The following is a 26882-nucleotide window of genomic DNA, read 5'->3' as shown; positions in this document are numbered from 1 at the left end:
CATCACCCTGTCTGTTCGACGTCACTTCAGGAACGAATATCACTTAGAAAAGCAGAATGCGTCTTAGAGCGCTGATCATCACAGAGAAAAGTATTCATCAGCTGAATACCGGGATGTAGGATACCTGAGTAATGCTACTTTTGTTAGAGATTTGTAATATGCTTAATTATACTCTTACTTAAGTAAATTTGCAAAAGAAACAAAAATACTCTCCTTACTCTTTCATTACAATCTTTAAAATTGTCTTAATATTTTTATTTTCTTTTTTTAGCATTAAGGACAGATTTTTGGTTCGGATCATGACAACCTCATTAAGTTATGTGCACTTATTTCTTCTCCTTAATTTCAATTGTCTGGACAAGTTTTGTTGATAAATTTCCAAAAAATAAAATAAAGTAAAATATCCATCATCTTGGCTACATGAGTTTAACGAAGTTTATCTTCAAGTCGAGTTCACTTGCATTTTTAAGGCGTATATAATGCCTATAATGCCATTATTATCAATACTGTATTTGTGTTTCTTTTTGTCTAGTTTCTTTCTGTTTTGTCTGTTGCATTTTCTTGTTGTTTTCTTAATGCTGGTGTTAGTTTGTATCCGGGAAGCACAGACCCCACCCCTTTCTGTGGGAACATAACAAGGTTTTTTTCTAGAAAGAAAAAAGGTATAAGAAGTGAGACACATCTATATCTAAGTTTACTTATGGCACAAATTTTTCATAGAATAGAAGTCAACAGACGGCATTTCTAAATCCAGTGTCATTGCTTGACCTAACAAGCTGTTTATAGGATAGAAAATAAATAAATAAATAAATAAATAAATAAATATAATATAAAATATATATGTAATATATTTATATATTACAAATCTTTTTTGATATTTTAATTCACAGGTATAGATCTCTCTGATTGTCTAAAAGTATTTTATTGAAAGCAAAGTCAGCTATTTTACATTACACTCCATCAGCATAATGTTCAGTAAATGAAAAAGAAAAGAAAAAAGACATTGTGGAATACAGAAAACAGAAAACCAATCTGTACAACAAGTTCCCACCGATTGTATCTGTCAATCATGTTGCCTAGTAATTTAATAAATCTTGCCCTCTTGCACTATACTCTTAAATATCTCAGTAGCACTTTGTAAAATTATAAGATTTTGCTTCAGAAAGGCTTTTCACAGGAGCTGTATAATAGGGAAGCCCTGCGTTGTGGGATTCTGGGAGAGTTTAATAATTTTCTCATGGGGGATCAAAGATTCCTAAATGGATCTAGATGGAGGAGTGGAGCATTCAGGGGTGCTTTTTGAACTGAGATACTGAAAGAAAAATCTTTGGATTTTGAGCTTGCTCTGGATATTTAGATAACACACTTCATGACTGTACCTTAAAATGGCACCACTATGTGTTATTGTTACCTTTTTACCCAGTTTGACTAAAGAAGACAATGAGCATGTAGTTTAATCATTTGCCTAAAGAAACGTCGCATGGTATCCTAGTGGAATCCAGGAAACATTTCCAAGATGGTGCACCATTTTCTATTTTTGTTACAGTAATAGAAGACATAACCCAGTGTTATTGAAGTTATTATGATTTGATGTAATGTTAATAAAAATACACTCCATTCCATCTTTTTGTGATCATATATGTGGTGATGTTGCAATATCAAAGAGAAGAAGGTAATAATGGCAAAAGGAAGTAATAAGGCAATACAAATGCTCACCACTGGGAGATCTGGTAAGGCTTTGAGCAGGTTGGTTTGTGAATGTTGTGTGTTTGTGTCATTACTGGTGAGCTGGAAGACAATTTCCTCTGGAGAGTCTGTAGGCCAGAATTAGTGTATTTGGCTATGAACAATGGATTTATTCTCTCCATCCTTTTCCCTGGCATTCAGCTCAGCTGTCTGGTCTTGACGTGATTTGGCAGCTGGGTGTGTTTTGCTGCGAGCGATTGGGATGGTGCCTCTTCAGCACTGTTGTGGTGGAGTCTCCAGGGTTGCTGTCCATGGTGCTGATCCTGTACCAACAGCACTCTGGATGTGACGCTACATTGTCATTCCAAATCACCCGACTATGTGTGTGTCTGTGTGTGTGTGTGTGTGTGTGTGTGTAAATGAATTAGAAATAATATCTTAAATCTTCCCAGGGGGATGTACACACAGATGTGAGGACTTCCCAGTAGTGAGAAAGGAAGTGTGTGTGTGTGTGTGTGTGTGTGTGGGTGTGTGTGTGTGTGTGGGTGTGTGTGTGCGTATGTGAGTTCCTACACAGCTGCAGGTATATGGATGGCACAGGTCAGGGATGAATTCCTAAAGGACATCGTCCTTTACAGCAATTGCATTGTTTTGGAGCCGAGCTCCAAACAATTTGCTATGTTAACTCATTAGATGGCCATATAGAGTAGAGACACTACATCATGGTTCGCCATCCTGAGACAGAAGAAGTCACAATTTTACCTCAGGCAAAGGATTATGGGAGAAGCAGCGCTCTGTCTTTCTCCCTCCACCTTCTATATCTAGGTCATATCACAACATAGTCTGTTCAAGTACTTTTTAAAAAAAGAGGACTCTGTCTCTCTCTCTCTCTCTCTCTCTCTCATGACTTATGAGCTTTTTCAAATATAGTACATTGGTGTACAATGACTTTATGAACAGAAAATAGGACAAATAATGAACTTTTGTTATGTAATATACTGTCACATGATGAAAGATATGGTTTTATATAGTGACATTTATAAGTGACGTTGCTACTGTATGTTTCACTCAGGGAACCGCAAAACTTCTTACACTCTGTGATTATATTAAATGCCGTACTCCTTCTACATAATTATATTACACACTGTACTCCCTCCACACATTTATATTGCACACTGTACTCCCGCTATGCGATTGTATTAAGCACTGGATATAAAATGATGTTAGTAGGACACAGAATCTTTATGGATATATCAATATGGACAGGATATGCAGTATAGGACCTGGGATTATTTCTAAAGGTCCTCTGGTAGCATGCGAAAGACTAATAATAATCTTTCCTGATACCTCAACAGGAAGTCTATAAAATATTGATGGATTGAGACTGATATAAAACCCTAGAGATACACTGATAATAATTCTATTACTTCATCTCTGCCTGTAAAACTAATCCAGCCCAAATAAGGCTTTACTCTGACTGAGAGGGAAAAAAACAGAAAAGCTGATACAGTAATTACTTCCTAGATTCTGTGTAATTGAAAGTGAAGAAGCAGAAGATTTCACTTGTCTTTAATAGTATTTTGTGTGTCTGTGTCTTTAGGTTGGTTATCTGTTTGGTGTACGTTTGACCAATAAATAATGCTTAAGGCTAATTCATTTTCCAGCCTAATGGTTCCATTAGCAGTGCATTTTTTGCACAGTTATGGCAGCGGAATGTCTACATTTCATTCGATCATCTCAGGTCAATAACATTCAGGAGCCTGAAGTTACAGAGAATTATTTTCCCTAAGCAAGATCTACAGTAGTGTGCCATTCCAATATGTCCTGCTAGCTGTCTATGAATCTGTGTGGAAGACAAATGACTTTGAAAAGTAGGTTTGACATTTTGAAAAGTTACACTGCTGGCAGACAGCAGGAAAGAAGCAGATTAAAGACTCTGCAAGAGTTACTGAGACAGAGGAAGGAAAAGAAGCTAGGGAGAGAGACAACAGGACATACAGTAACTCTGTCCATGCGTATGCTTCGGTTTCTACACCATATTAATCCGTTTATATCTGGGAAATTCCAGACTATTTAATCAACGTGCCTTATTAAATTTGATACTGGACATAAGATATTGTCTCTGAATAAAATTCTGTCTTCTCTAATCCATCCCCTGTGCACCCAATAAAATATAAATAGCTTCTACGGGAACCATTAATGCGATTGTTATCCATATTCATGTCATATCTGTACATTTATTTTAACCTCAAACTTCTGAGTGTAGTTGATAGAAGCAAAATTGGTATCAAGGTGAATATTATGGTTACTTCATTAAACTGTCAGACAGCGCCACTGGATTTAATGCTGTTTCTTGCTCTAGCCAATAAAATAAAAAGTTTAAGGAGAAAATTGTGCATAGCGAGTGATCAGAACGTCTTTACTTATCTCTGAAGTCTCAACAGCAGAGTAAGCTTAACTAAACTCTGGATATGACCTCTTGTCACAGTGTATCACTCTTGTTATTCTAGCAGATTAGAATGGACTTAATGTCGTTATCCTTGATCACACTGCTACATGAACTCCCTTTGCCAGTACAGCGGTCTTCAGCAAACAAAAATCCTCTGTGGATGGAAGCCTCTGTTTATAAGGGTTTAATGTGAGGATGTTCACACACACACTTTAGAGCAGGAGTTTCCAATCTTATCCGCAAAGGGCTGATGTGTGTGCAGGTTTTCATTCCAATCAAGCAGAAGCCACACCCAATTCCACCTGTTTAATCAGTTTATCTTGGTTTTCAGTAGACTCCAATGTGATTCTGATTGGTTGGAATGAAAACCGCCACCCTCGCTGGCCCTTTCTGGATAAGATTGGACAGGATTTATACATCAAGAATGTGAAAAGCTAAAGACATCTTACAGCCATATTCTGTGCGGTTTTGTAGGAGAAGGAAGTTATGTAATTCTAGGATATAGCAATACTACCAACCAATGTCTCTGGAGCTTCTAGACTTTGATTTAGATGCACTCCAGATGGCAACGTCAGGATCTGCCTCCTCAATGACTTCTCAGTGACTCCTTTTTCCCCATTTTGGCCATCTTTCAATTCCAGTGATCATGTGACAGCTACCCAGAGACACTGATCAACTGCATCTTTGCAAATTTCTGCTCATGCTACGTCACAGGGGAGTCTAACACACCTGGAGAAAATCTGCACTCTTCCACATACAAGAGCTCACAGACACTTTTGATTGGCTAGACACTTAGACTGACAGGAAACAGAGTATTCCATCTGTCTCACCTAGTGAACGTAACCAATTTTTGCTACACTGGCTGTGAAATCACTAGGATTTATATAACATTCTCATCGCAGTATGTAGGTTCATACATCCCTGACCCTAGACCTAAGATTCTGCGTTTGTCACCAAAAGAGATTGTGTTCAAATGTAAAGAAACTCACTTTGCTCTGCACTCTGATTTTACTTGTAAGTAGCTTTAAATGAAAGAGCCTGAAGTGGAAATTTAGCTCATTTTTCCCCAGCCCTCTTTGCCTGCTTCTATTTGATTGTTTATCTTCCTCTCACACTGTCTACTCATCTGTCTCTTTTTCTGACTAGTGTGCTTGAGCTCATCACTTCTGGTCTAGCACCATTTTTTCCCACCTCCCTCTCAATGACTTCATGTCAGCACACTCTGCTTAAGGACAGATCACGCACAAGCTGTATTATCACCCTTGTAGACTTGACAGTTACTTGACACGCGTTTGCATTTTTCATCAGAAATTTCTTGTTTTCCATATTTTAAAAAATTCAAGCTTTGCTGTGGTATCTGTCCTCCTGCTGGATCTGTGACTGATGTTGAAGCTCACAGTTACATAGGTCACCTTTTTCCACCCTTATTTTCACAAGTTTCACCTCAGTGCTCCGGTCCCAAAAGGTCAGCAGTGTTGCTTGAGTTGTGTTGTGACTGAGAAAGATGGTGTTAGAGCTTGTCATGGCCAAAGGGACGTGAAGAATAACAGCACAATGTCACATTATGCGATTCACTCCAGATGGAATCCCGCATTTTATATGCACTGCGTCACTTCTTATATAAGCTGACTGGAGGAGGGGGTATAATGTGTGGAGTAGCTTGGGGAGAAAAAATGTCTGATCAGAAATAGAGAAGCCTTTTGAAGTCACTACTGCAGTCGTCAAAGCCAACGTTTGGCTTTTAAACTATTTGTAAAATCCTTTTCTCTGCTGTAATATATAGCACTTAAAACTAAATTCAAACCCACACAATGAATGAATATGTCTCGCTAAAATCTGCTGCATTGTCTTTTGCTGAATCAGGCAGTTCGTTTTGAAAATTCGATGAAACTGCAGCCTCGTGGAAGCTGTATGAAGAGCAGTTAAAGAGCACCGGCTGAAACCCAGGCTGAAGTGAAATAAAGGAATCAATTTAATCTCTTGAGAGCGTTCATGTCAAGTGTATTATGACGAGTGGAGATTAGGGCTGTTGGGGGGGAGAGAAAAAAAAAAAGATCAGCAGAAGATCATTCAGATAGTGATGGGATTAACTCTTTCCAAAGAGGATGTTTTTCACATAGCAATTGTCAGCTCAAGTCTGTGTTTGAACTCCAATTCCCAGAACATGACCACCATGAACTTACAATCCCCAGTTCTTCACACCATCAGCAAATCACAGTCTCCAGAGTTCTAATCACACACCTGTTGCTAATCTCACACATACACGCACACACACACACACACACACACACACACGGTTTAAAAGAGGCATTCATTCAGCACTGCCTACTCTGACTTCACCAAGCCTCTTCTGTTTCTTCTGAATGTTTTTTCTTATTTCCTGTTTGTCGTATTATTGTATTTGTTACAATATCCTCTTTGCTGATTCGTCAACATATTTTGGATCGTTCGCTGATTTTTTCAGTAGATCGTCATACTGCTTTTGCATCCATCTAAGCCCCTTAATTGTGACAGCGATAAGAGGAAAATGTACCAAAAAAAGAAAAAAATAGCCTCCTGCTTAATTCACCTGAAATAATAAATGATGTATTTTCAATCATTATATTTTCTGTTATTTTTATAAATGTGTATAAATTGTATTTTTACAAATCAATGCATAAACTGGCTACTCTAACGCATACGCACACGGCTTTTTGTTAGACAGATGCTCTGATAGTCATCGCATTGCAGGCCTCCACAAAAGCAAGAGAGGAAACTAAACAGACAAGCTGCAGAGGCAGACCACTGACCTTCAACACCAATGTTTTCATTTTGTCGAACATCCTGCACACTTCATCAACATCAATCTGCTCTATTCAGGCTTTCGACTGAAGTCCTGCCAGGCTCAGTGCTTGGTCATCTTCTTTTTTTCCCCCTTCTTTCTCTCTAAGATTACATTCTGCTAAAGTTTCACCACCTTGCTCTGCTCGCTCCTCTAGTTTCCTCTAGCTGTCGACTGTCATCCAGCAAGCAGTCATTTTTCACAACGCAATCAAATACTGATGGTCTGTTTTCCAAAAAAAAACCCCCAAAAAACCTAGTTTCATTCAGAAATATGTAACATTGTGGGAAAAAAAATAGGTTTAGGTTTCCATTTGGTGTTCCTTTAAGGCCACCTACCGCTCTGAACTCATCAGTCCTTAGCTACTAGAGAACAGAGCAGTTCATAAATCATGGATGACGTTGTGTAATATTGGTGCAACAAGCACCGTCGCTGCAAAACACACAAATGCAAGAGCCCTGAGAGAGAGAGAGAGAGAGAGAGAGAGAGAGAAAGAGGAAGCTGTATAAGTAGATGAATAATTCAAAAGCAGGTTACTTCGACAAGCAGATTACTTCAACAGCAAAGTCTGTCTCAGGTTATAAAATCAAATTTACACATACTGTATTACAAAACCCTCAGCTGGAAATACAGTAACACTAGAACAGCTTCAGAGAATCAGAATCAGAGAAATGAAGCTGTTTTGATGGTTAGTGGTGAAACAAAACCTTACCAGCGGACTGTATACTGTATCATAGAACGTTCCGGTGTCGTATGCTAATGTTTCAATGCCTTGCTTTACTTTTCCATCATTTTGGTTTCCAGGGAAGAACAGAACATTGAAAACTGTAATTTTATACTGTCTTTGGGCTTCTTAGTTTATTGTCTGGAGAGTTCAGGGGCAAGTAGAAGAGGGGAAAAAATGAGACCTAATTATATCAAAGGCCAAATCATGTTTTTATATTAAAATATTGGGATATACCCTTATTTGTTGCTTTGGGATGTTTGCATTCCTTATAATTAATTAGCTAAATAGGTTTCTCTCTCTCTCTCTCTCTCTCTCTCTCTCTCTCTCTCTTTCTCTCTCTCTCTCTTTCTGTGTGTGTATGCGCGTGTGTGTGTGTTTGAGAGAGAGAGAGAGAGAGAGAGAGAGAGAGAGAATCCATGCCTATTTTTCTTGTCTATAATGATTAAGATGTGACCCTAAAGGCTTGGTCATTTATTTAATTCGCTTAAAGGTCTAATTTTTATTTATTTTTTTTTACCAATTGTGGCTTATTATCCCAACTCTACCTCAGAGGCAAAGAGCAAATAACCAAGTAAAACACTCCTTATTCATTTAGGCTGAGCTGATCTGCATATTTCAAAGTCAGCGGGTCATAACTGAAACAAATATGGAAATGAAAACACGCACTGCTCGGTCAATCAGTCACTCATTAATTAAACATGAATGCATTCGATTAAATCGCCCTTATTATGCAACTAGCCACATAGTGGACGTGCACTTATATATAATTAATGCACCAAAAATGAACAGGCAATTATCGTTAATGTGATAACCTATTTCAGAAAAGACAAGGACCTTTTTTATCTAGCGTATATATATATATATATATATATATATATATGTATATATATATATATAAGTGTATCCGGATGAGGCGCAGAAATAGGTTCAGTTAAAGGTCAAACAGTAAAATAAACAACAGACCTTGCAACCTACTGCCACACTTTCCAGTATATACAGTCTTCCTTCTAAAGGTCATTGGGTTATTTTTTATTAAGTGCAATGTGTCGTGTCTTATAGACTAACAACACACTATATATAGGATAAAAGTACTACATAGTACTGTGGTACCGAATAAACTGGCATATCTCTGTGATCAAGGGGCACTGAATCCTTTAAACCAAAACCATCATAGCATGTTATTTTTGGACCAGAAAATTTCTAGATATTTCTTATTTCTAAACTCTGATTTTAAAAAGAATCTCCATATTCACACCTCTGTGTCTGGATGAGTACCAATAATTTAAATTCTTTATCAGTATGTCAAAAACAAGCGTACACTACTGCTATCTCTCTGTCCATGGAATCCCCTAATCTTTTTCCATTATGTTGCTTAGCAACCAAAGCTTCCTGTTAACTGGTTAGAATGTGGTGCTGGAATTGTTTATTGCAAATATTGTTTAGTGAACATTCCTAAGGAATCAGTTAAGGAACCATGTGTATGTCTGCTGAAGAAAACATCACATCACACTAAAGAAACATCTTTAGGACAATCCAGAAAACAGTTACAGTTACAAAAAACATCATGAAGAAATGTCTTTAGGAAAACTGTGTGTGTGTGTGTGTTGAAGAAAACATAATGAAGAACTGTCTTTAGGAAAACCCAGCATATGTGTGTGTGTGTGTGTGTGTGTGTTGAAGAAAACATAATGAAGAAATGTATTTAGGAAAACTGTGTGTGTGTGTGTGTGTTGAAGAAAACATAATGAAGAACTGTCTTTAGGAAAACCCAGTATATGTGTGTGTGTGTGTGTTGAAGAAAACATAATGAAGAAATGGCTTTAGGAAAACCGTGTGTGTGTGTGTTTATGTGTGTGTGTGTGTGTGTGTGCTGAAAAAAACATACTGACGAATCGTCTTTAGGAAAACCCAGTGTGTGTGTGTGTGTGTGTGTGTGTGTGTGTGTATGTGTGTGTTACAAAAAAAATCATGAAGAAATGTCTTTAGGAAAGCCCAGTGTGTGTGTGTGTGTGTGTCAAAAAAAAATCATGAAGAAATGTCTTTAGAAAAACCGTGTGTGTGTGTGTGTGTGTGCTGAAAAAAAACATACTGACGAATTATCTTTAGGAAAACCCAGTGTGTGTGTGTGTGTGTGTGTGTGTGAGTGTGCATGTGTGAGTGTGCGTGTGTGTGCGTGTGTTGTAGAGCTGGGAGAGATTTAGTAGGACACCAGTTGTGATCATCATCACTGCTCCCGTTGTGTTCGGTCTCCTTGACCTTCACAGGATTTATAGATTCATATCTGTGTTGCTGTGTAGTGCTACAGCCAGTCGAACACAACAGAGAGAAGACGTCAGTAATGAGATGCTGTGATAATATTAACCCTGAGCAGTAAATATTCTAGTGCATTTATTGCCTAGTTCCTTACACTGCTTGAATACCTAATAAAATGTCAGCTCAGTCATACAGTTGAAGAGCACCTGGTTAGTTCTGCACCACAAAAATGCTTCTGAAATCATTTTAACATACACAAGCATCCACTTTATTAGGGACACAAGTCACCCCAAACCCCCCCTGCATGCTCATTTATGCAGTTATTCAATATCCAGTCATGTGGCAGCAGCCCAATGCAGACAATTATGTAGATAGTGGTCAAGAGCTTCAGTTAATGTTCACAGCAGTGATGTTAACTGTGGCATGGTTACCGGTTTGAGTAGTTCAGAACCTGCTTCTGCTCACAGTAACCTCAGATTAAAAAGGGGAATCAGATATGATCTGCTGTTATAGCCCATCTGCTTTAACCTTTGTCATGTTGTGTGTTCTGAGATGCTTTTCTGCACACCACGGTTGTAAAGAGTGCTTATTTGACTTGCTGTAGCTTTGTGGTTCCTGTCAGCTTGAACTAGTATGGTCATTCTCTTCTGACCTCTCTCAGTGTTTACACCCGAAGACCTCCCGCTCACTGGATGTATTTTGCACTCTTTTGTGGAGGCTGTCATGTGCTGGACTGGTCCCATCTTCTCTCAAGGAAGAACTGCATCAAGACTTTTCTCTGTTTAGGCCCCTGGGTGATGGAACAATCTTCCCCTAGATTTCCAAACAGCTGAGCCACTGACATTTTTCCAAATATCTACCAAAAAATCTACCACTTCCTGAAATTAGAACTAAAAATAAGTAAATAAATCTGCTGACTTTTCTCTGTTCAGGATGATGGAACGAACTTCCCTTAGATTTCCGAACAGCTGAGTCACTGACATTTTTCAAACAACATCTACCAAACAACCTACCAGAACTAAAAATAAGCAAGTGAATGTGTTGCCTTTGTCTTCTTCTGACTAAATTACCTCCCCAGCAGAGTGTTTAAGCTGATGGTAGTCTTGTTGACTAGTGAACTAGTATAAGGATGTATTCATTTACATTGGCTCTGGCTACCGGCATCTACCAAATGCCATAAACATAAATGCAAATTTGTGAAAATCCCAGGAGGTTTCTGAACAAGCAACAAACCATGCCATGAAAACAAGTCACCGAGATCTCATCATCCCCGCAATTCTGATTAACTGAAGCTCTTGGCCTGAATCTGCATGATTTTATTCACTGGGGTGCTCCCACGTGATTGGCTGATTGGATAACTTTGAGAATCATCAGAGTACCGCATATATAGTACACATTAATGGCATGACCTCTGTTTGCATTGCTAGTCACCACTTCATTGTTATATATGTCTAATATCTTTATCTTTTTCCACAACAGACCAGGTCATTGTATTTCAAAGAAGAATTCACTGAGCCTTAAAAACAACCCGCCGCCTCCTAAAGGGTTATTCTACAGTATTTACTCAAAATACTTAAGGTCGATTTAAAGTGTGGGATGGAAATAGGCTCAGTACTGGGTTGTTGCTATGGAGAAGATTGCTGATAATAAGATAGTAAACACACACACACACACACACACACACACAAACACACACACAGGATGTTCAGCTTTTTTTTTTCCCTTAAAGTGTGCTGTTCTCTATTTTAGCACTCATTTAATCTCAGTCTATTTATTTCTCTCGCTTTACTTCTGGCATGCTAAATTCAATCCAGCGTATAAAAATACATCATCTAACACTGTGTGCCTGTGGGAAGCTCAGTGAAATACTGCAAACTGATGTGCCGACGTCCAGCAACCATATGTACATCTATAAACTGTTTAAACTGAGGTGTTCAAGCAGAAACTTAGTGATGATGATGATGATGATGATGATGATGCAGTGAGGTCACTGATCAAAATACACATACTAATGTGTTGTCATTTAACAAAAATAGACATAGAATCACAGATATGTTGACGATTTGAGAGCTGTGAGATGTGTATGAATATTTATGGAAGGAGTCTCCAGTTTCAGCAGAAGGCTGGTCTATAAGATAAAGAGGGAGAGGAAAGAAAATGATTGAAGTGATAACAGGAAATAATTAAGCGTAGCACATTATATTCAACTATAAATGGATCAAATGTACAGAATTGGAGGGTTGATATGGTACAAATACTTTGGTATGATTTTCAGTAGTCGTTGATGATTTTCTTCTAACAGGCTTGTTCTTACTTAACACACTCTTACATATTTAATACTAGCCACCTATCGTAATGTACTTCCGAAATGACTATAATTTGATTAATACTGGTGTAATGATTGCTTTTCACTGGAGAGGTTACAGGAGGACTTTGAAATTCTGCCCGTTGCTGCATTGTGTTTATTATGATTAAAGCTGGTGGTGCTGGAGCTCATCAAAGCTGAAGGGAAATGAAAATGGCTCATTGCAAATGTCTCATTCTTCATCCTAATTCATCCCAGATTAATTAAACTGTTGACACTTCACATTTCATATGCACTGCATCACTTCTTATGACAACTAAGCAGGCTGAAAATGTTTACTGTAGCTTATGCAAGTGTGTCATTAGTGACTGAGTAATATACAGCAGTGCAGCTTCGACTCACTGGGATCGTTTGGATGAGTTGGTTGAAAGTATGAATTGGATCGAGTCTTTTGTTGATTAAGGAGGTGGATATTAAAAAGCTGATGATGCTGCAGCCTCATTAGTAAGTCTTTGTGTTGTGTTCACAGGAGATGGAAACCCCAAAGAGAGCAGCCCTTTTATCAATAGCAGCAGCAGCATTGACATTGAGAAGAGCCAGCAGTATGACGGCAAGCACATGGCCTTGTTTGAGGTACAGCGTTTCAGATCTGATATGAGAAAAATCACTGTTTCACTGGCCTTGTTTTATAATAATAATAATAATAATAATATTTTTATTATTTTTATTATTTTTATGATAATAATAATAATAATAATTTTATTATTTTTATGATAATAATAATAATAATAATAATAATTGTTATTATTATTATTATTATTATTATTATTGGACACATATCTCTTGGTAGATTTAAAAGGTCCTCAAACAATTTAAAATTTTCTTGTGAAAATCCACATAACCACATAATGTATAGTAATTTTGTGTATAATAAAAACCTTAAGACGTTTGTTGAATTTTGACTTACAGATTAAGTTAATTTTAACTAAAATTGTTTATCGTTTGCTGATGAGAATGTTTACATCTGTGTGTGTGTGTGTGTGTGTGTGTGTGTGGGTGTGTGTTGTAGGAGGAGATGGACACGAGTCCCATGGTGTCCTCTTTGCTCAGCAGCCTTGCCAACTACTCCAACCTGACTCAGGGCAGCAAGGAGCACGAGGAGGCAGAGAATAATGAAGAGTCTCGCAAGAAAACAGTGCAGGTAAAACATGTCTTGAGTCTTACCACTCTGTTGCAGTTTTCTAACTGGGGTTTCAGTCTTCAGGACAGGGACAACTTTCCCAGGAACACAGCAAGCTGTATTTTTTCCTTACTGAATTCAGAAAAGTGAATGATGTCAGTGTAATTCTAAATATTTTAAAAATTGTAATTATGGGCAAACTGCTGTGGTATAAACAGAATGATCCACTTAAGGGCTAACAGGGGCAGTGGTGCCTCAAGTGGTTAAGGCTCTGGGTTGTTGATCGGGGTTCAAGCCTCAGCACCACCAAGCTCCGCTGCAGGACAATTATACAAAGCCCTTAACCCTTCCTGCTCCAGGGGTACTGTATCACAGCTGCCCCTGCTCTCTGACCCCAACTTCCTCAGCTGGGATATGCGAAGAAAAGAATTCCACTGTGCTGTAATGTATGTGCGGCATTAAGAAAAGCTTCTTGCCCTCAGATCTTGCCTCTTAACAATACCCCAGTGTGGATTATTTTCACTTTAACAGCATGAACCCTACTGTTAGCCAACTCAAACATAAGAACAAGTTACTTAAACTACAAAATAAACTTAAAACATTGATCATGGAGTTGAATGATGGTGAAAACATAACAGCAGACCAAATTCATGTTATAAATTTACTGTAGTTGAACTGCTCTAGTTCATGACTTTTTGCTTATCCAATCCAATGTGTTTGAGTATTGTATTAGTATTTAGCTGAAGGCAGCTGATTGGACCAGATAGATGTAGATACAGAGCTTGAGAAAAGAGAGCTTTATGGTTTTTGGGTTGATGTGCTTCATCTGTTCAAAGCATCACTAGGGAGCATGACCACTATAAACTGTCATGTTTAGAATTAAAAGACTATGATTGCCATACAGATTAACTGTATGAAATAGATAATAGATAATACAGATAAATAAATATAAATAAATAGATAATACAGGTTAAACATCAGGTGAATATCTGGACCTTTTTTTAAGGAAGGAATTTTACATCATTGGCATTGTGTGTATCTCTGCTTTAATGGGTTTGAAACAGTCCTGCCTCTTCACTTACATCATTGCTTTACCCACCCACTAAGTGATTTAGCATATATAATGATCTTTGATTTTTGAATGACTGGCTGTATTCATTATTAATATCACACACACACACACACACACACACACACACACGTTAATCATTTCATTGATTTGTCATCTCCAGTGGCTCTGTGGTTAATGATTATAGTTTATTGATCTTTTCAGGCTCCTCGTATGGGCACGGTGATGGGCGTCTATCTGCCGTGCATGCAGAACATCCTGGGGGTCATCCTCTTCCTCAGGATGACGTGGCTGGTGGGCGTCGGGGGCGTCCTGAGCACCTTCCTCATCGTCTTCATGTGCTGCTCTACGGTGTGTCTCTTATCTTTTCTCTCCATCCATCATAAGAGCATGCACTTACAGCTTGTCTCTACTAGTCAGGTGTCCCTTTTTCAAAATATTTTGTTTAAAGTGTGAAACGTTTAACATTTTATATTGTTTTAGATGCTTGGCTTTTTGAATAAAGGCATTGAGAAATAGATTTTTGTCATTTAATACATTAGGAGGTGTTAAAGAATCAGCTTGTAATTTTTAGAGCCTCCCCCTGCCCGAGAGGTAAATTACAATAATAATTAAATTCCTAAAACGTCTTGTTTTTTAGTCTCTCCAGGATTTTTTGTGATTGTTGCATCTATAAATGCTTGATTTTGCTGCAGCTTTTTTTTTCTCCAAAGTTGGTGATGCACCTTTTTTTGCTTGAAGGTACTTTGCTTGAAGCTACTTTGTTGAAGCTACTTAGCTAATTCGTGAAACTGTACACACATGAGTCTTCTTCAAAACTCCTCCCAGTGAAGACACGTATGTTATTATTGTTAAATAATGTCCGGTGATGCATCTTTTCCAATATCAGAGACAACTCTGGAAAATTTGTAAGCTCCTCTGAACATTTGCATTAGTTTTGTTTTTGCTTTACTTTCTGTTATTGCAAAATCGTGGATTTCTGAAGGGACTGGTCTTTTTATTATATACTGTATATAGAAAGAAAATACAATTTACGGAAAGGGGACAGAGTTGCTCGGGTTTCTGGTTCATAAAAACTTGATACTTAAAACTTATGTGCGAAACACAGTTTTTTTTTATAACATTGGAGAATTTTTCTAGTCCTCAAGCAAGTTTGTGTGACTATATTCATAAATATTTGTCTATAATAGTGTTATTAGCTATTATACTGATAATAATAAATCAAATTGTACTGTGTACTAGTACTTAGTAAATAAAACTAGTCATATTAACACACTTCCCATCAGTATTGCACTAGTTGATACTCCAAACAAGCCTGTAATTTCTTTCATTGTTAATCCAGGCATCCGGGCCATGGCATGGCTGCTGATCCAATCGGATTTTCACGCACATTAGTCTCTATGCATCAGCAATGTCCAATTTTATCCACAAAGGGCTGGTGTAGCTGCAGGTATTTAGATTAGATTAGATTAGATTACATTTAACTTTACTGTCATTGTGCAAGTACATGTACAAAGCCAATGAAATGCAGTTAGCATCTAACCAGAAGTGCATAGTGGTATATTTACAATGAATTACAAATAGTTATACAGCTATGGGGGGGTGATATATACAGGGGGAGTGGAAGATTTATGTACAGTGATGCAGTAGTTATTATAAATTATAAATGTACAGTGGTAAAGACATGTTAAATAGGGCAGTGGTTAAGGCTCTGGGTTGTTGACTGGAGGATCAGGGTTCAAGCTCCACTGTTGGGCAAATGAGTAAGGCCCTTAACCCTTCCTGCTCCAGGGGTGCCATACTTATGTAGATGTAGATGTTATCATTCCAGTCAAGCAGGAGCCACACCTGATTAATCCTAGCTTTCATACTATATAGTGTGGCTTCTGCTTGGTTGGGATACGGGCTTGCACCCACACTGGTCCATTCTGGATAAGAGTTTAGAACTTTGCTTTAGAAGTTACACTGAATGTTGAGGAAAACTGAACCGCTGAACCACAATTCTGTGGGTGGAGAGGAGAATAGCCAGCCTGGTTCTAGCTACAAGGAAGACAAGATTACTACACATAAGTACTCTTTACAATTGTGGTGCCCAGAAAAGCATAATAACGCATGACCTGTTGAACTTTCCACTCATGTCAGCCAAGACAGAGAATCTGAGCCTATATTAGGCACAGGCTCATGGTTAAAAATAAAAATGCAAGCAATGTTCTTCCAATTTTCAACTGTGCAGTTTATCTGCGTCTTACTCTGACTAGGGAAAAGACGTTTTTTCTGTTTCTCTTTTTCCCACGGCTCAGCTACAACTCTGCACTCTAGTGTTGTGTCTGAATGTGTCTCATGTGCTGTATAATTCATTTGATTTTAATCACGATCACAAATTCCTCAGTAAGTGACTCTGATATTGGTACGCTTTAATAAGTTTAGCTAATGGGGTAACAGTAGGTAATGGAGTAATGTTAAACATTGCTTCTATTGATTGCAGTACAGTAAATCAGGGATGTGAGTCTAATCTCAGCCAACTCTGACAATTTTCTGCTTCTGCTTTTCCAAACACAAGGAAACTACAAATTCAGTACATAAATTCAGTTTTTGCTGCATAGTTAAAGCTGAAGAGGATTAGACAAGGCAGACTAGACCTGATATACAGCATCCACCTTTCCACTTGTCTAACTGTTTGTTTGGTTTGTTTAGTATGTAATTAAATTTGTATTTTATAGCACATTTAATGGATCAAATCCAATCTTTTTTTAAGGATTATAGGTTGATATTTAAAAAGAAAACAAAAAATTTCACAAAATTAAGCAGCTAATAGGATCACTAAATGATTGCTAAATGCCATGCTGGAAATGCAGCATTCACTTAACATTAATGTATTTGGTGTTTATTTTAATTAAAATAAACACCAAATACATTAATTTAACTTTATTATTTTCTCTCATGTTTTCTCTCATATATATATATATATATATATATATATATATATATATATGAGAGAAAATATGAGAGAAAATAATAAAGTGCCCATATACCACCACATCATTCCTACTGAAAGCCTCCATGACCATGAGGCTCTGAATTAAAGTCTCCTCTATAGGTTTTAATGCACTTTCTTTACAGAGGATCATTTTTCTTTTTACCCACATGCTGTCATTTACTGCCATGAAGTGGTGCACGAATAGAGCGTCATGGCTGTGAATAACACACACACATACACACTCACACACATATAATTTCTCCATGCTTAGTGGTAAATGCTTGTGTTTAAAATTGGTGGTCTCCATGCTATACAAAAAAAACATCTCTACTATAGAAATATCTTTCAATTATAAAGGCATGAATATGAAGAACCTATATATTAGCATACAGTATACTATATGAGGATCATACTGCCATTAAAAATTGCAGTCATTTGAACTGTTCACATACTCTTGGAAAGAATATACTATTGTCCTTTGGGTCAAAGGTCTCAGTGATTCCGGAACCGAACTGTACAGGTATTTAAGTCTGTGTTTATGTCTGTTTGCAGACTATGCTGACTGCCATTTCAATGAGTGCAATTGCTACAAATGGAGTAGTGCCAGGTAAGCAAAATGCATTGGGCCATGTCTGTATGTGTGGTGTGTGTGTGTGTGTGTGTGTGCATCTGCCCAGAGGATGGCTGTCCTCGTGTTCTTTATGGGCAGTTAGTCACAGTACACAGTACAGTTCCCCAATGAGCTGAGTTGTCCTTTAGCGATGCGTATTTCAGCCGTTATGTGTCTATGTGCTATTGTTAGGCGCGTGACAGAAGGAGACACTGAGATAAACATAAACTCTTAAAAAGTTGAACATAGTCATAAAGTGCTGCCGTGAACCTGTCAGCAGCTGGATATGGGGATGTGCTAGCTTAGCGGTTAAGGCATCTTATCTGTAAAGGGCCAATGTAGGTGCAGGTTTTCATTCCAACCGAGCAGAAGCCACAGCTGAGTCTACTGAAAGCCAAGATCAATTGATTAAACAGGTGGAATCAGGTGTGGCTTCTGCTTGATTGTAGTGAAAACCTGCACCCACACCGGCCCTTTGCAGATAAGACTGGACATCTCTGGGTTAAGGCGTTGGACTTCTGAACAGAGATGTGAGTTCGAATCCCAGGTCCACCAAGCTGCCACAACTGGGCCCTTGAGCAAGGCCCTTAACCCTCAATTGCTCTATTGTATAAAATGAGATAAAAAAAAAAGTAAGTCACCCTGGATAAGGGTGTCTGCCAAATGCCCGAAAAGTAGGTGAAATGTGGATGGGCAAATCCACCCTCCAATGGATTTGAGTAGTAGCCACTCTTGGGCTCTTTAGCAAGACTCTTAACCTTCTCAAGCTGTATCATGTCTGACAACCTAAGATGCTGGGATATGTGAAGAAAAGCATTTCACTCTCTATATGTGTCAAATATAGGCTTCATTATTTCTGTTTTTCTATCAAGTATGTACTATGGTAGTAAAAAACTGCATCTCTTTCAGCTGGTGGTTCGTATTATATGATCTCCCGCTCGCTGGGGCCAGAGTTTGGTGGAGCAGTGGGCATCTGTTTCTACCTAGGAACCACTTTCGCTGGAGCCATGTATATACTCGGTTGCATCGAGATTCTCCTGGTACGGACACACGTCATGTTCTGAATGTTTTTGTTTTTTACAGTGTGTTAATCCACCATTGGTTAAGAGAAAGACATTAAGTACTGCAATCAAGATCAGAAGTCAAGTGAAATGTTTGTTCGCCATTTACTTAAATCTGTACTGTGACAGTTTGTGAGCTAGTTCTCTGTACCGTAAAATGACTGATCTGTCATTTCTGACACCTTTTTCTGTTGTGTAGATCTACATAGCTCCACACGCAGCCATATTTCAGATCGAAGGTCTGGACGGCCCTGAAGCCGAAGCTGCGATGCTGAACAACATGCGTGTGTACGGCAGCATCGTTCTCTCCTTCATGTCTCTGGTGGTGTTTGTCGGTGTGAAGTATGTGAACAAGCTGGCGCTGGTTTTCCTCGCCTGCGTCATCCTCTCCATTCTGGCTGTTTACGCTGGAGTGATCAAGAGCTCCTTCGACCCTCCAGACTTCCCGTAAGCTGTACTTCATCTTTCTTCACTGTACTTCATGTACTTCATCTTTCTTCATTGTACTTCATTACAGTCACATGATCTAAGCGCATTACTGCTTACTATTGAAGGAATGATGAGAAATTCATTTTCAAGCAGATCAAATGATTTGTCTTCACTGTAATAATTAATATGAAGTGTCTACAAACTTTGTGTTAGATTTGAACAGTTTCTCATGGACTTTTGGATATTTGGACATTTTGGATGTGATAGATATTTTATTACACTAACTGAGAACGTCTTGCTCTGTTTAGGATATGCATGCTCGGTGATCGGACTTTGGTGTCTAAAGGCATTGACATCTGTGCAAAAACCATCGAGACGGGCAACGGTACAGTTACCACCAAACTCTGGAAACTGTTCTGTGACTCTGAGTTCCTCAACGCTACCTGCGATGAATATTTCACCAACAACAACGTTTCTAAGGTGCAGGGCATTCCTGGCATCACCAGCGGCATCCTGGCAGGTGAGGAAGCTGTGTGAAGCTGTGTCTAGTGCTGTGTCAAATGCTAATAATAAATATATAATTAAACCATGTAAACATCGATTTCATGAACACTATACAATACAGTACCACATGTAAATGTCTCTGCACACTTATACATTTCAAGTGACTATGATTTCAAATATTTCTCCGAGGTTCAGAACAATACAGTACAAGTGCTTGTATTCACAACGATTTTATTCTAAGAAAGTTGTGTGAACCTAAACAAATTTTTAATTCATACGATTTAGCTGCTAAATGTTTCTGTGTGCTTCCTGGTTAATAAATAAAATAAATAAATAAATAAATAGCTATAGCAGAGTGACTTGCCTGTTTTGAAGTCAGTGGATACATCAGTACTGGTTCGCTAGGTCATGAACTAAAACTCTGTTAGGAGGAAATACAGCAAGAAAAGCACAGACAACAATTTTTTGTTGGGGGGGGGGGTTACAAAGTACTCATAATGTCAAATGAATATAAATATGCTGAAAATGATAATGTTTCTTTTTGCTAGAGAATCTCTTTAGCAGCTTTATGAAGAAAAATGACATCTTAGTGAAGAGAGGGATTCCTGCCGTGGTTGACCCCGACGCTCCAATAACCAACAGTAACCGCTACGTACTAGCGGACATCACCAGTTTCTTCACCCTGCTGGTGGGCATCTATTTCCCCTCGGTCACAGGTCAGTAGCACTTCATCACTGATTAGAAACAGATGCATTGTTAGCCAAGCTTGATGCTGCTTCGTCAGGGTTTTTTTTTTTCAAGCAGTGGATTAATTCCTTAGGTTAGAGCTTTAAATAAAAGGCTTTTGGTGTGTTTTAGGTTGTAGCTTCATCACGCCTTTAGATGTTCTCACTGACAGAACTACAGTCTACATTAACAGAATAAATGTCATCGCTTATCCTGCTGCCTGGTGCAGAGTTCTTTTAATCCATTGTAATCCATTTTTGGGGATTATTTGTGGCCTAGTTAAAAACCTTTGGTGTTTTGCTTTACAGCCAATCAGAGCGTTTTATTAAAACGTAACATTTATTATGTCAGACTTGGTTCAGGGCAGTAAGTGGAATGAGTTTCTGTACCTTGTGGTGAAAATCTAGAGCTTAATGAAACAGAGAGAAAGAGAGAGCGCAAATGTGTGTGTGTGTGTGTTGACAGTATTGAATTGTTGAGCTGTGATCCATGCAGCACTGAATCAGCACAATCTGACAAGATTACAGTAGTTCTCATGACCTCTGCCAGTCACACACACACACACACACACACACACACAGAGTTCATGCACACACACACAAATTGCAGCAAATCAGATGTCTAAACAGGATTTAAGCCTGCTCTCTTGAATTCTCGAAGGCGTTCATTCATTTTCTAAAGCAGCAGCTCTGACAGTTCTGGCTGTTATTTAAATCACAGGTTTCTACTAACGCTAGCATTGTAATATGTTATCGTTGCTATAGCAACTCATTAACAGGGACTCGTACGGATGATGCTGACATACCCTAAGCCTAATAATTTATGGTAATTACTGATATGGTGAAGCTTTCTGTAAATAGGATTCTTTCTTCTTCTTTTTTTTTTTTACATTAGGAGACTCCAGAGTCAGTACATTTTCACCTGGAAAAAGTTTTCCATTTTCTTCTTCAGCAACATGACTTTTTTTGTGTACATCGTAGGTATCATGGCTGGATCCAACCGCTCTGGTGACCTGCAGGATGCTCAGAAGTCTATCCCTATCGGCACCATCCTGGCCATCTCCACCACTTCCACCATATGTATCCTTCAGTAGCCTGTGATGGGACATTTTCAAATAGTATCAACAAAAAACAAATGATTTTATCACCATTGTCTGATTAAAAAAATAAATGTAGAAAATTCCTTTGTTCTGATAACCTCATGCAGAATTTTAGTAGCTAAAGATAAGTTTTAGATGCTTAGAAACAAGCATTTGGGCCATCACAGAGAGTAGAAATGGGTTTGATAGGAACATTTATTTTGATGATAGAAACGTTTGTGTGGAAAAATAATATAATCTTTTGGGGAAAAAAGCTAATTTTCTATGAATATATTGTGTCTAGTAGACTAGGTGAAAACAGAAATACTTATGAACCACAATAATTCCTTAAAGCTCTGAGTGTCTACTTTCATCTGAGCTATTAGCCACCATTGTGGAGTGTAACATGAGAAAGATATTCAATGCTGAACTTTTTCGGGCAGGCACAAACTCCATTCCCATTTTTTGGGCTTTTTAGTTCACAGAGTTAAGCCTCTAGTTTATCATTGTTTACTAGTGAGGATCATTTGAGTTTTAGATTTGTTCTCCTGAGCTCTGGTTGTGTTAGACATGTCCTGTGTGGTTCTGTTCGGGGCGTGTGTAGAAGGAGCGGTGCTGAGAGACAAGTGAGGAACATGCTTGCATATATCGTATAATACTTTCTACATAATATGTCACTTATTTAACTCCTAACTGAATGTAAGTGGCTCTTTCTAGTTGACTAAAATAATTCTAAAATATCTTGTCGTTATTCTGTGCACAGATTTGGTGAGGGTGTCAGTGGGAATCTGGTCATTGGGACACTTGCATGGCCTTCTCCTTGGGTCATCGTGTTTGGGTCGTTCTTCTCCACCTGTGGGGCGGGGCTTCAGAGTTTGACAGGAGCACCTCGTCTCTTACAGGCCATCGCCCGAGACGAGATTATCCCCTTCCTCAGGGTGAGTGTGAGAAACTTGGACATGGAATGAAAATTTCTTTTCCATACTGTTTGAATGATCTGTAAGCTCTGTATATGATGTTTGACAGGTGTTCGGTCATGGGAAGGCTAACGGTGAGCCCACATGGGCTCTACTTCTGACAACCACCATATGTGAGATTGGTATCCTTATTGCCTCACTGGATGCTGTCGCACCCATCCTCTCCATGTACGTAATGCTAATAGCTTTGACGCAGTATGCGTAACCATCTGATCTAGTTTGCACTGATCCTACTGTAACGTTCCTACTTTTTCTTTGATTAGAATGAGTTTCATAATTGATGCATTGTGGAACATTAGGAATATTAGACAACATTCTTAAATAAATGACATGAGGATTGATTGTGGAATTGGAAAAAGCGAAGACAAACTTGAAAGTTCTGGGTGGAGAGTTAATCCAAGTTAAACTGATGTAGATGCAGATGAACTGGTCTTAGATGTACCTGTAGATGAACTGGTTATAGATGTAGTTGTACAGGGAACTGGTTTTACATGTAGCTGAAGATGGACTGCTTTTGTATGCACCTGTAGATAAACTAAACCTGGATGGAGCTGTAGATAAACTGGTTTTAGATGTAGCTGTAGATGAACTGGTTTTAGATGGAGCTGTAGATGAAATGATTTTAGATGTAGTTTTAGATGAAATGGTTTAAGATGAACTGGTTTTAGATGTAGCTATAGAGGAACTGGTCTTAAATGAAGCTGTAGATGAACTGATTTTAGATGTAGTTTTAGATGAAATGGTTTAAGATGAACTGGTTTTAGATGTTACAGTAGATGTACTGGTTTTAAATGTACCTGCAGATGAATTTATTTTAGGTGTAGTTGTAGATGAAATGATTTAAGATGAACTGGTTTTAGATGTACCAGTAGATGAACTGGTTTTAGATGGAGCTGTAGATGAACTGGTCTTAAATGAAGCTGTAGATGAACTGATTTAGATGTAGTTTTAGATGAAATGGTTTAAGATGAACTGGTTTTAGATGTACCAGTAGATGAACTGGTTTTAGATGGAGTTGTAGATGAACTTGTTTTAGGTGTAGCTGTAGATGAACTGGTTTTAGATGTACCTGTAGATGAACTGGTTTTAGATGGAGTTGTAGATGAACTTGTTTTAGGTGTAGCTGTAGATGAACTGATTTAGATGTAGTTTTAGGTGAAATGGTTTAAGATGAACTGGTTTTAGATGTACCAGTAGATGTACTGGTTTTAAATGTACCTGCAGATGAATTTATTTTAGGTGTAGTTGTAGATGGATTTAAGATGAACTGGTTTTAGATGTACCAGTAGATGAACTGGTTTTAGATGGAGTTGTAGATGAACTTGTTTTAGGTGTAGCTGTAGATGAACTGGTTTTAGATGTACCTGTAGATGAACTGGTTTTAGATGGAGCTGTAGATGGACTTGTTTTATGTCTAGCTGTCGATTAACTGGTCTTAGATGTAGATGTAGATTAACTGTTTTTAGATGTAGCTATAGATGAACTGATTTTTGATGTAGCTGTAGGTGAACTGGTTTTAGATGTAGCTGTAGATGAACTGGTCTTAGATGTGGCTCTAGATAAACTGGTTTTACATCAAGCTGTAGATGAACTGGTTTTAGGTGTAGCTGTAGATGAACTGGTTTTAGGTGCAGCTGTAGATGAACTCCTTGGAGGAAGCATGAAAGAATCCAATTAATGACCTTGACGATATTCATAAGTTTGTGTGGTAGTAAAGGAATAGCATCAAAAATTGTGATGAGTTAAGAGGAAAAGAGCTGATCTCTGGAAAACTCTTCGTCTCATGTGTCTGTTGTTATTGCATTGCACAAACTTCTTCATTAGTGAACAACGAGAGCGTTGGAATGGAAGTTCAGTCATGGTCTCACAAACATCAATTATTTCGTAACCCCATTTCAGTGATGTCTATTAATATTCAACACACAGAGACTTCATTCCTGCCCTGTTTTTATGTTAGCCTCATAGCTGTGTGCAGTCCTGTGATCTTATTATTATGTTTGCACAGGTTTTTCTTGATGTGCTACATGTTTGTGAACCTGGCCTGTGCTCTGCAGACGCTCCTCAGGACGCCTAACTGGAGACCACGCTTCAAATTCTACCACTGGTTGGTGTAACCTCAATCTACATGTTGTAAAGAGTTGCACAAATATAGAGCCAAATTTGTGTAAGATCAACAAAAATGAGAGTAAAAACAGTCTTGAACAGAATACAAATAATAACAGATAGTTCATCTGTGGTTTCTCAAATGTGGCAGAGGTTCAGGTATCATAGTATGGGATGTGTGATCCTAATCAAAGTGTATTCCCACCTCACACACAGTTTTCACCATGACTCTGACCCTCTAATGCGGCTACTCGAGATGAATGAATGAATGACTAATTGAACTTTTGACTCCATTTGTCAGTGGTAATGCGGTATAAATAAAATGAATTGCTGTAATCGTTAAAGAGTGAGCTGTATATCATTATTGAGGTCTAAATGTTTTACCCCTAATGCAGTGCTCTTACACATGGCTAATTAAATGAGGCCAATTTATATGATCTATGGCAATCGATTCCACAAAGCAACAGACTTCATGTAGTAAAGTTTTACACTAAGTAATGTATTTTTTTTTTTTTTTTCAAATGAAACCTAGTCAGTTAGGTTTTAGAAAAATTGTAACCTCAAGCTACATATCATAAGCAATAAGTAAGGAATAAAATCAGCACTACAGCAGACAAGAAATGGAGGTACTGCCAGTGGGCGTTCCTACTATTGGTTGCCATAGTAATAACATTCATCAGTGGGCGGCGCAGCTAGCATTCCACTTAACAGCGAATCAGTTTTATTGCCAGTAAAATGAAACATTCTGGAGGGAGATTTGGCGTTTGTGTATAAAATTCAGCTTTGTATATCTGCATCATATCATACAAGATGAAGGAGAAGCAGTGTGGAATGTGGTAGCTTTTAGTGCATAAGGTGCCCAAGGTCTGCTGCTGGGCCCTTGAGCCAGGCCCTTAATCCTAAGTTGTGTAAAATGAGATAAAATATAAGTTGCTTTGGATAAGGGTGTATGCTAAATGCCAGAAATGTGAAATGACACACCTACACTTAGTTGCCAATGGTTGATGTCCCTCATGTTGCATCTCTCTTTGAAAATGAATGATTTCTTGTCTCTTTCTAGATGCAAGCTAGTAAAGAATTACTTTATTATTGTTTAGATTATGTGAAAAGTCCAAGTCTCTTTGAATGAGTTACCAATACTGACCAATCAGACTTTTTTTTTGGCAATTTTAATATCCAGGCATAAACACTGATATTTAGTCTGCTGTATTTTCTTTTATCCAGGGCTCTGTCTTTTCTGGGTATGAGCTTGTGTCTCTCCCTGATGTTCATCTGCTCCTGGTACTATGCCATCGTGGCCATGGGCATTGCTGGCTGCATCTACAAATACATCGAGTTCTGTGGGTAAGCAGGCATTAAAATCCCCTGGGAACACAAGCAGACACAAAGTCTGAGGCATCACCACACACCAGATAAGCCTCTTACTTGGCAAAGTGCTATTATTATCCACTCTTTTTGACCAGGTTGGCAGTTTTGCTCTTGCTTTTGTTTTAAGAGGCATTGGATCAATATGCTGTGCTCTTTTATTTAATGCAATTGACTGTGGTGTAAAATCGCTGCAGCGTGTATGGTACATGATGCCATTAAGATATTGGATAAAGGACAAAGGAATTAGGAGCGCTCTAATCAGTGGAAAAGTGCTATTAATGAAGCCACCTTGACACTTGTGGGCTTTTTTCCTTCACGTCTCAGGGCGGAGAAAGAGTGGGGTGATGGGATACGTGGCATCTCTCTCAGCGCTGCCCGTTATGCTCTGATGAGGCTGGAGGAAGGACCACCGCACACCAAAAACTGGAGGTGAGCATCACACCAGATGTACCAACAATCCACTCGTCATTCAGTGTATTAGATTAGATTAGATTTTTTCACCAAAAGATTATTACAAGTGACCAACGCTTTAAGAAAAAAGCATGATATTAACTCTAGC

At 38.3% G+C, this 26882-nt stretch overlaps 1 protein-coding gene across 2 annotated transcripts in view; it reads left to right on the top strand.

Moving 5' to 3' along the window:
- The window catches only part of slc12a5b (solute carrier family 12 member 5b), a 63268-nt gene that overhangs the window by 20385 nt on the left and 16001 nt on the right, over positions 1-26882 (top strand). For both annotated transcript variants that reach the window (XM_058390374.1, XM_058390373.1), the window contains exons 2-16: positions 12771-12874; positions 13311-13442; positions 14695-14841; positions 18020-18074; positions 18987-19117; positions 19338-19585; positions 19876-20087; positions 20620-20787; positions 21778-21876; positions 22444-22501; positions 22639-22813; positions 22902-23020; positions 24858-24956; positions 26180-26299; positions 26648-26752. In XM_058390374.1, the coding sequence (XP_058246357.1) occupies positions 12771-12874; positions 13311-13442; positions 14695-14841; positions 18020-18074; positions 18987-19117; positions 19338-19585; positions 19876-20087; positions 20620-20787; positions 21778-21876; positions 22444-22501; positions 22639-22813; positions 22902-23020; positions 24858-24956; positions 26180-26299; positions 26648-26752 (1972 nt within the window). The remainder of the gene's footprint in view (positions 1-12770; positions 12875-13310; positions 13443-14694; positions 14842-18019; positions 18075-18986; positions 19118-19337; positions 19586-19875; positions 20088-20619; positions 20788-21777; positions 21877-22443; positions 22502-22638; positions 22814-22901; positions 23021-24857; positions 24957-26179; positions 26300-26647; positions 26753-26882) is intronic.

This window comes from Hemibagrus wyckioides, linkage group LG05, assembly GCF_019097595.1.
Source record: "Hemibagrus wyckioides isolate EC202008001 linkage group LG05, SWU_Hwy_1.0, whole genome shotgun sequence".
NCBI lineage: Eukaryota > Metazoa > Chordata > Actinopteri > Siluriformes > Bagridae > Hemibagrus > Hemibagrus wyckioides.
Note: the sequence above shows the minus strand (reverse complement) of the source record. Positions and strands in the feature narration are given on the sequence as shown.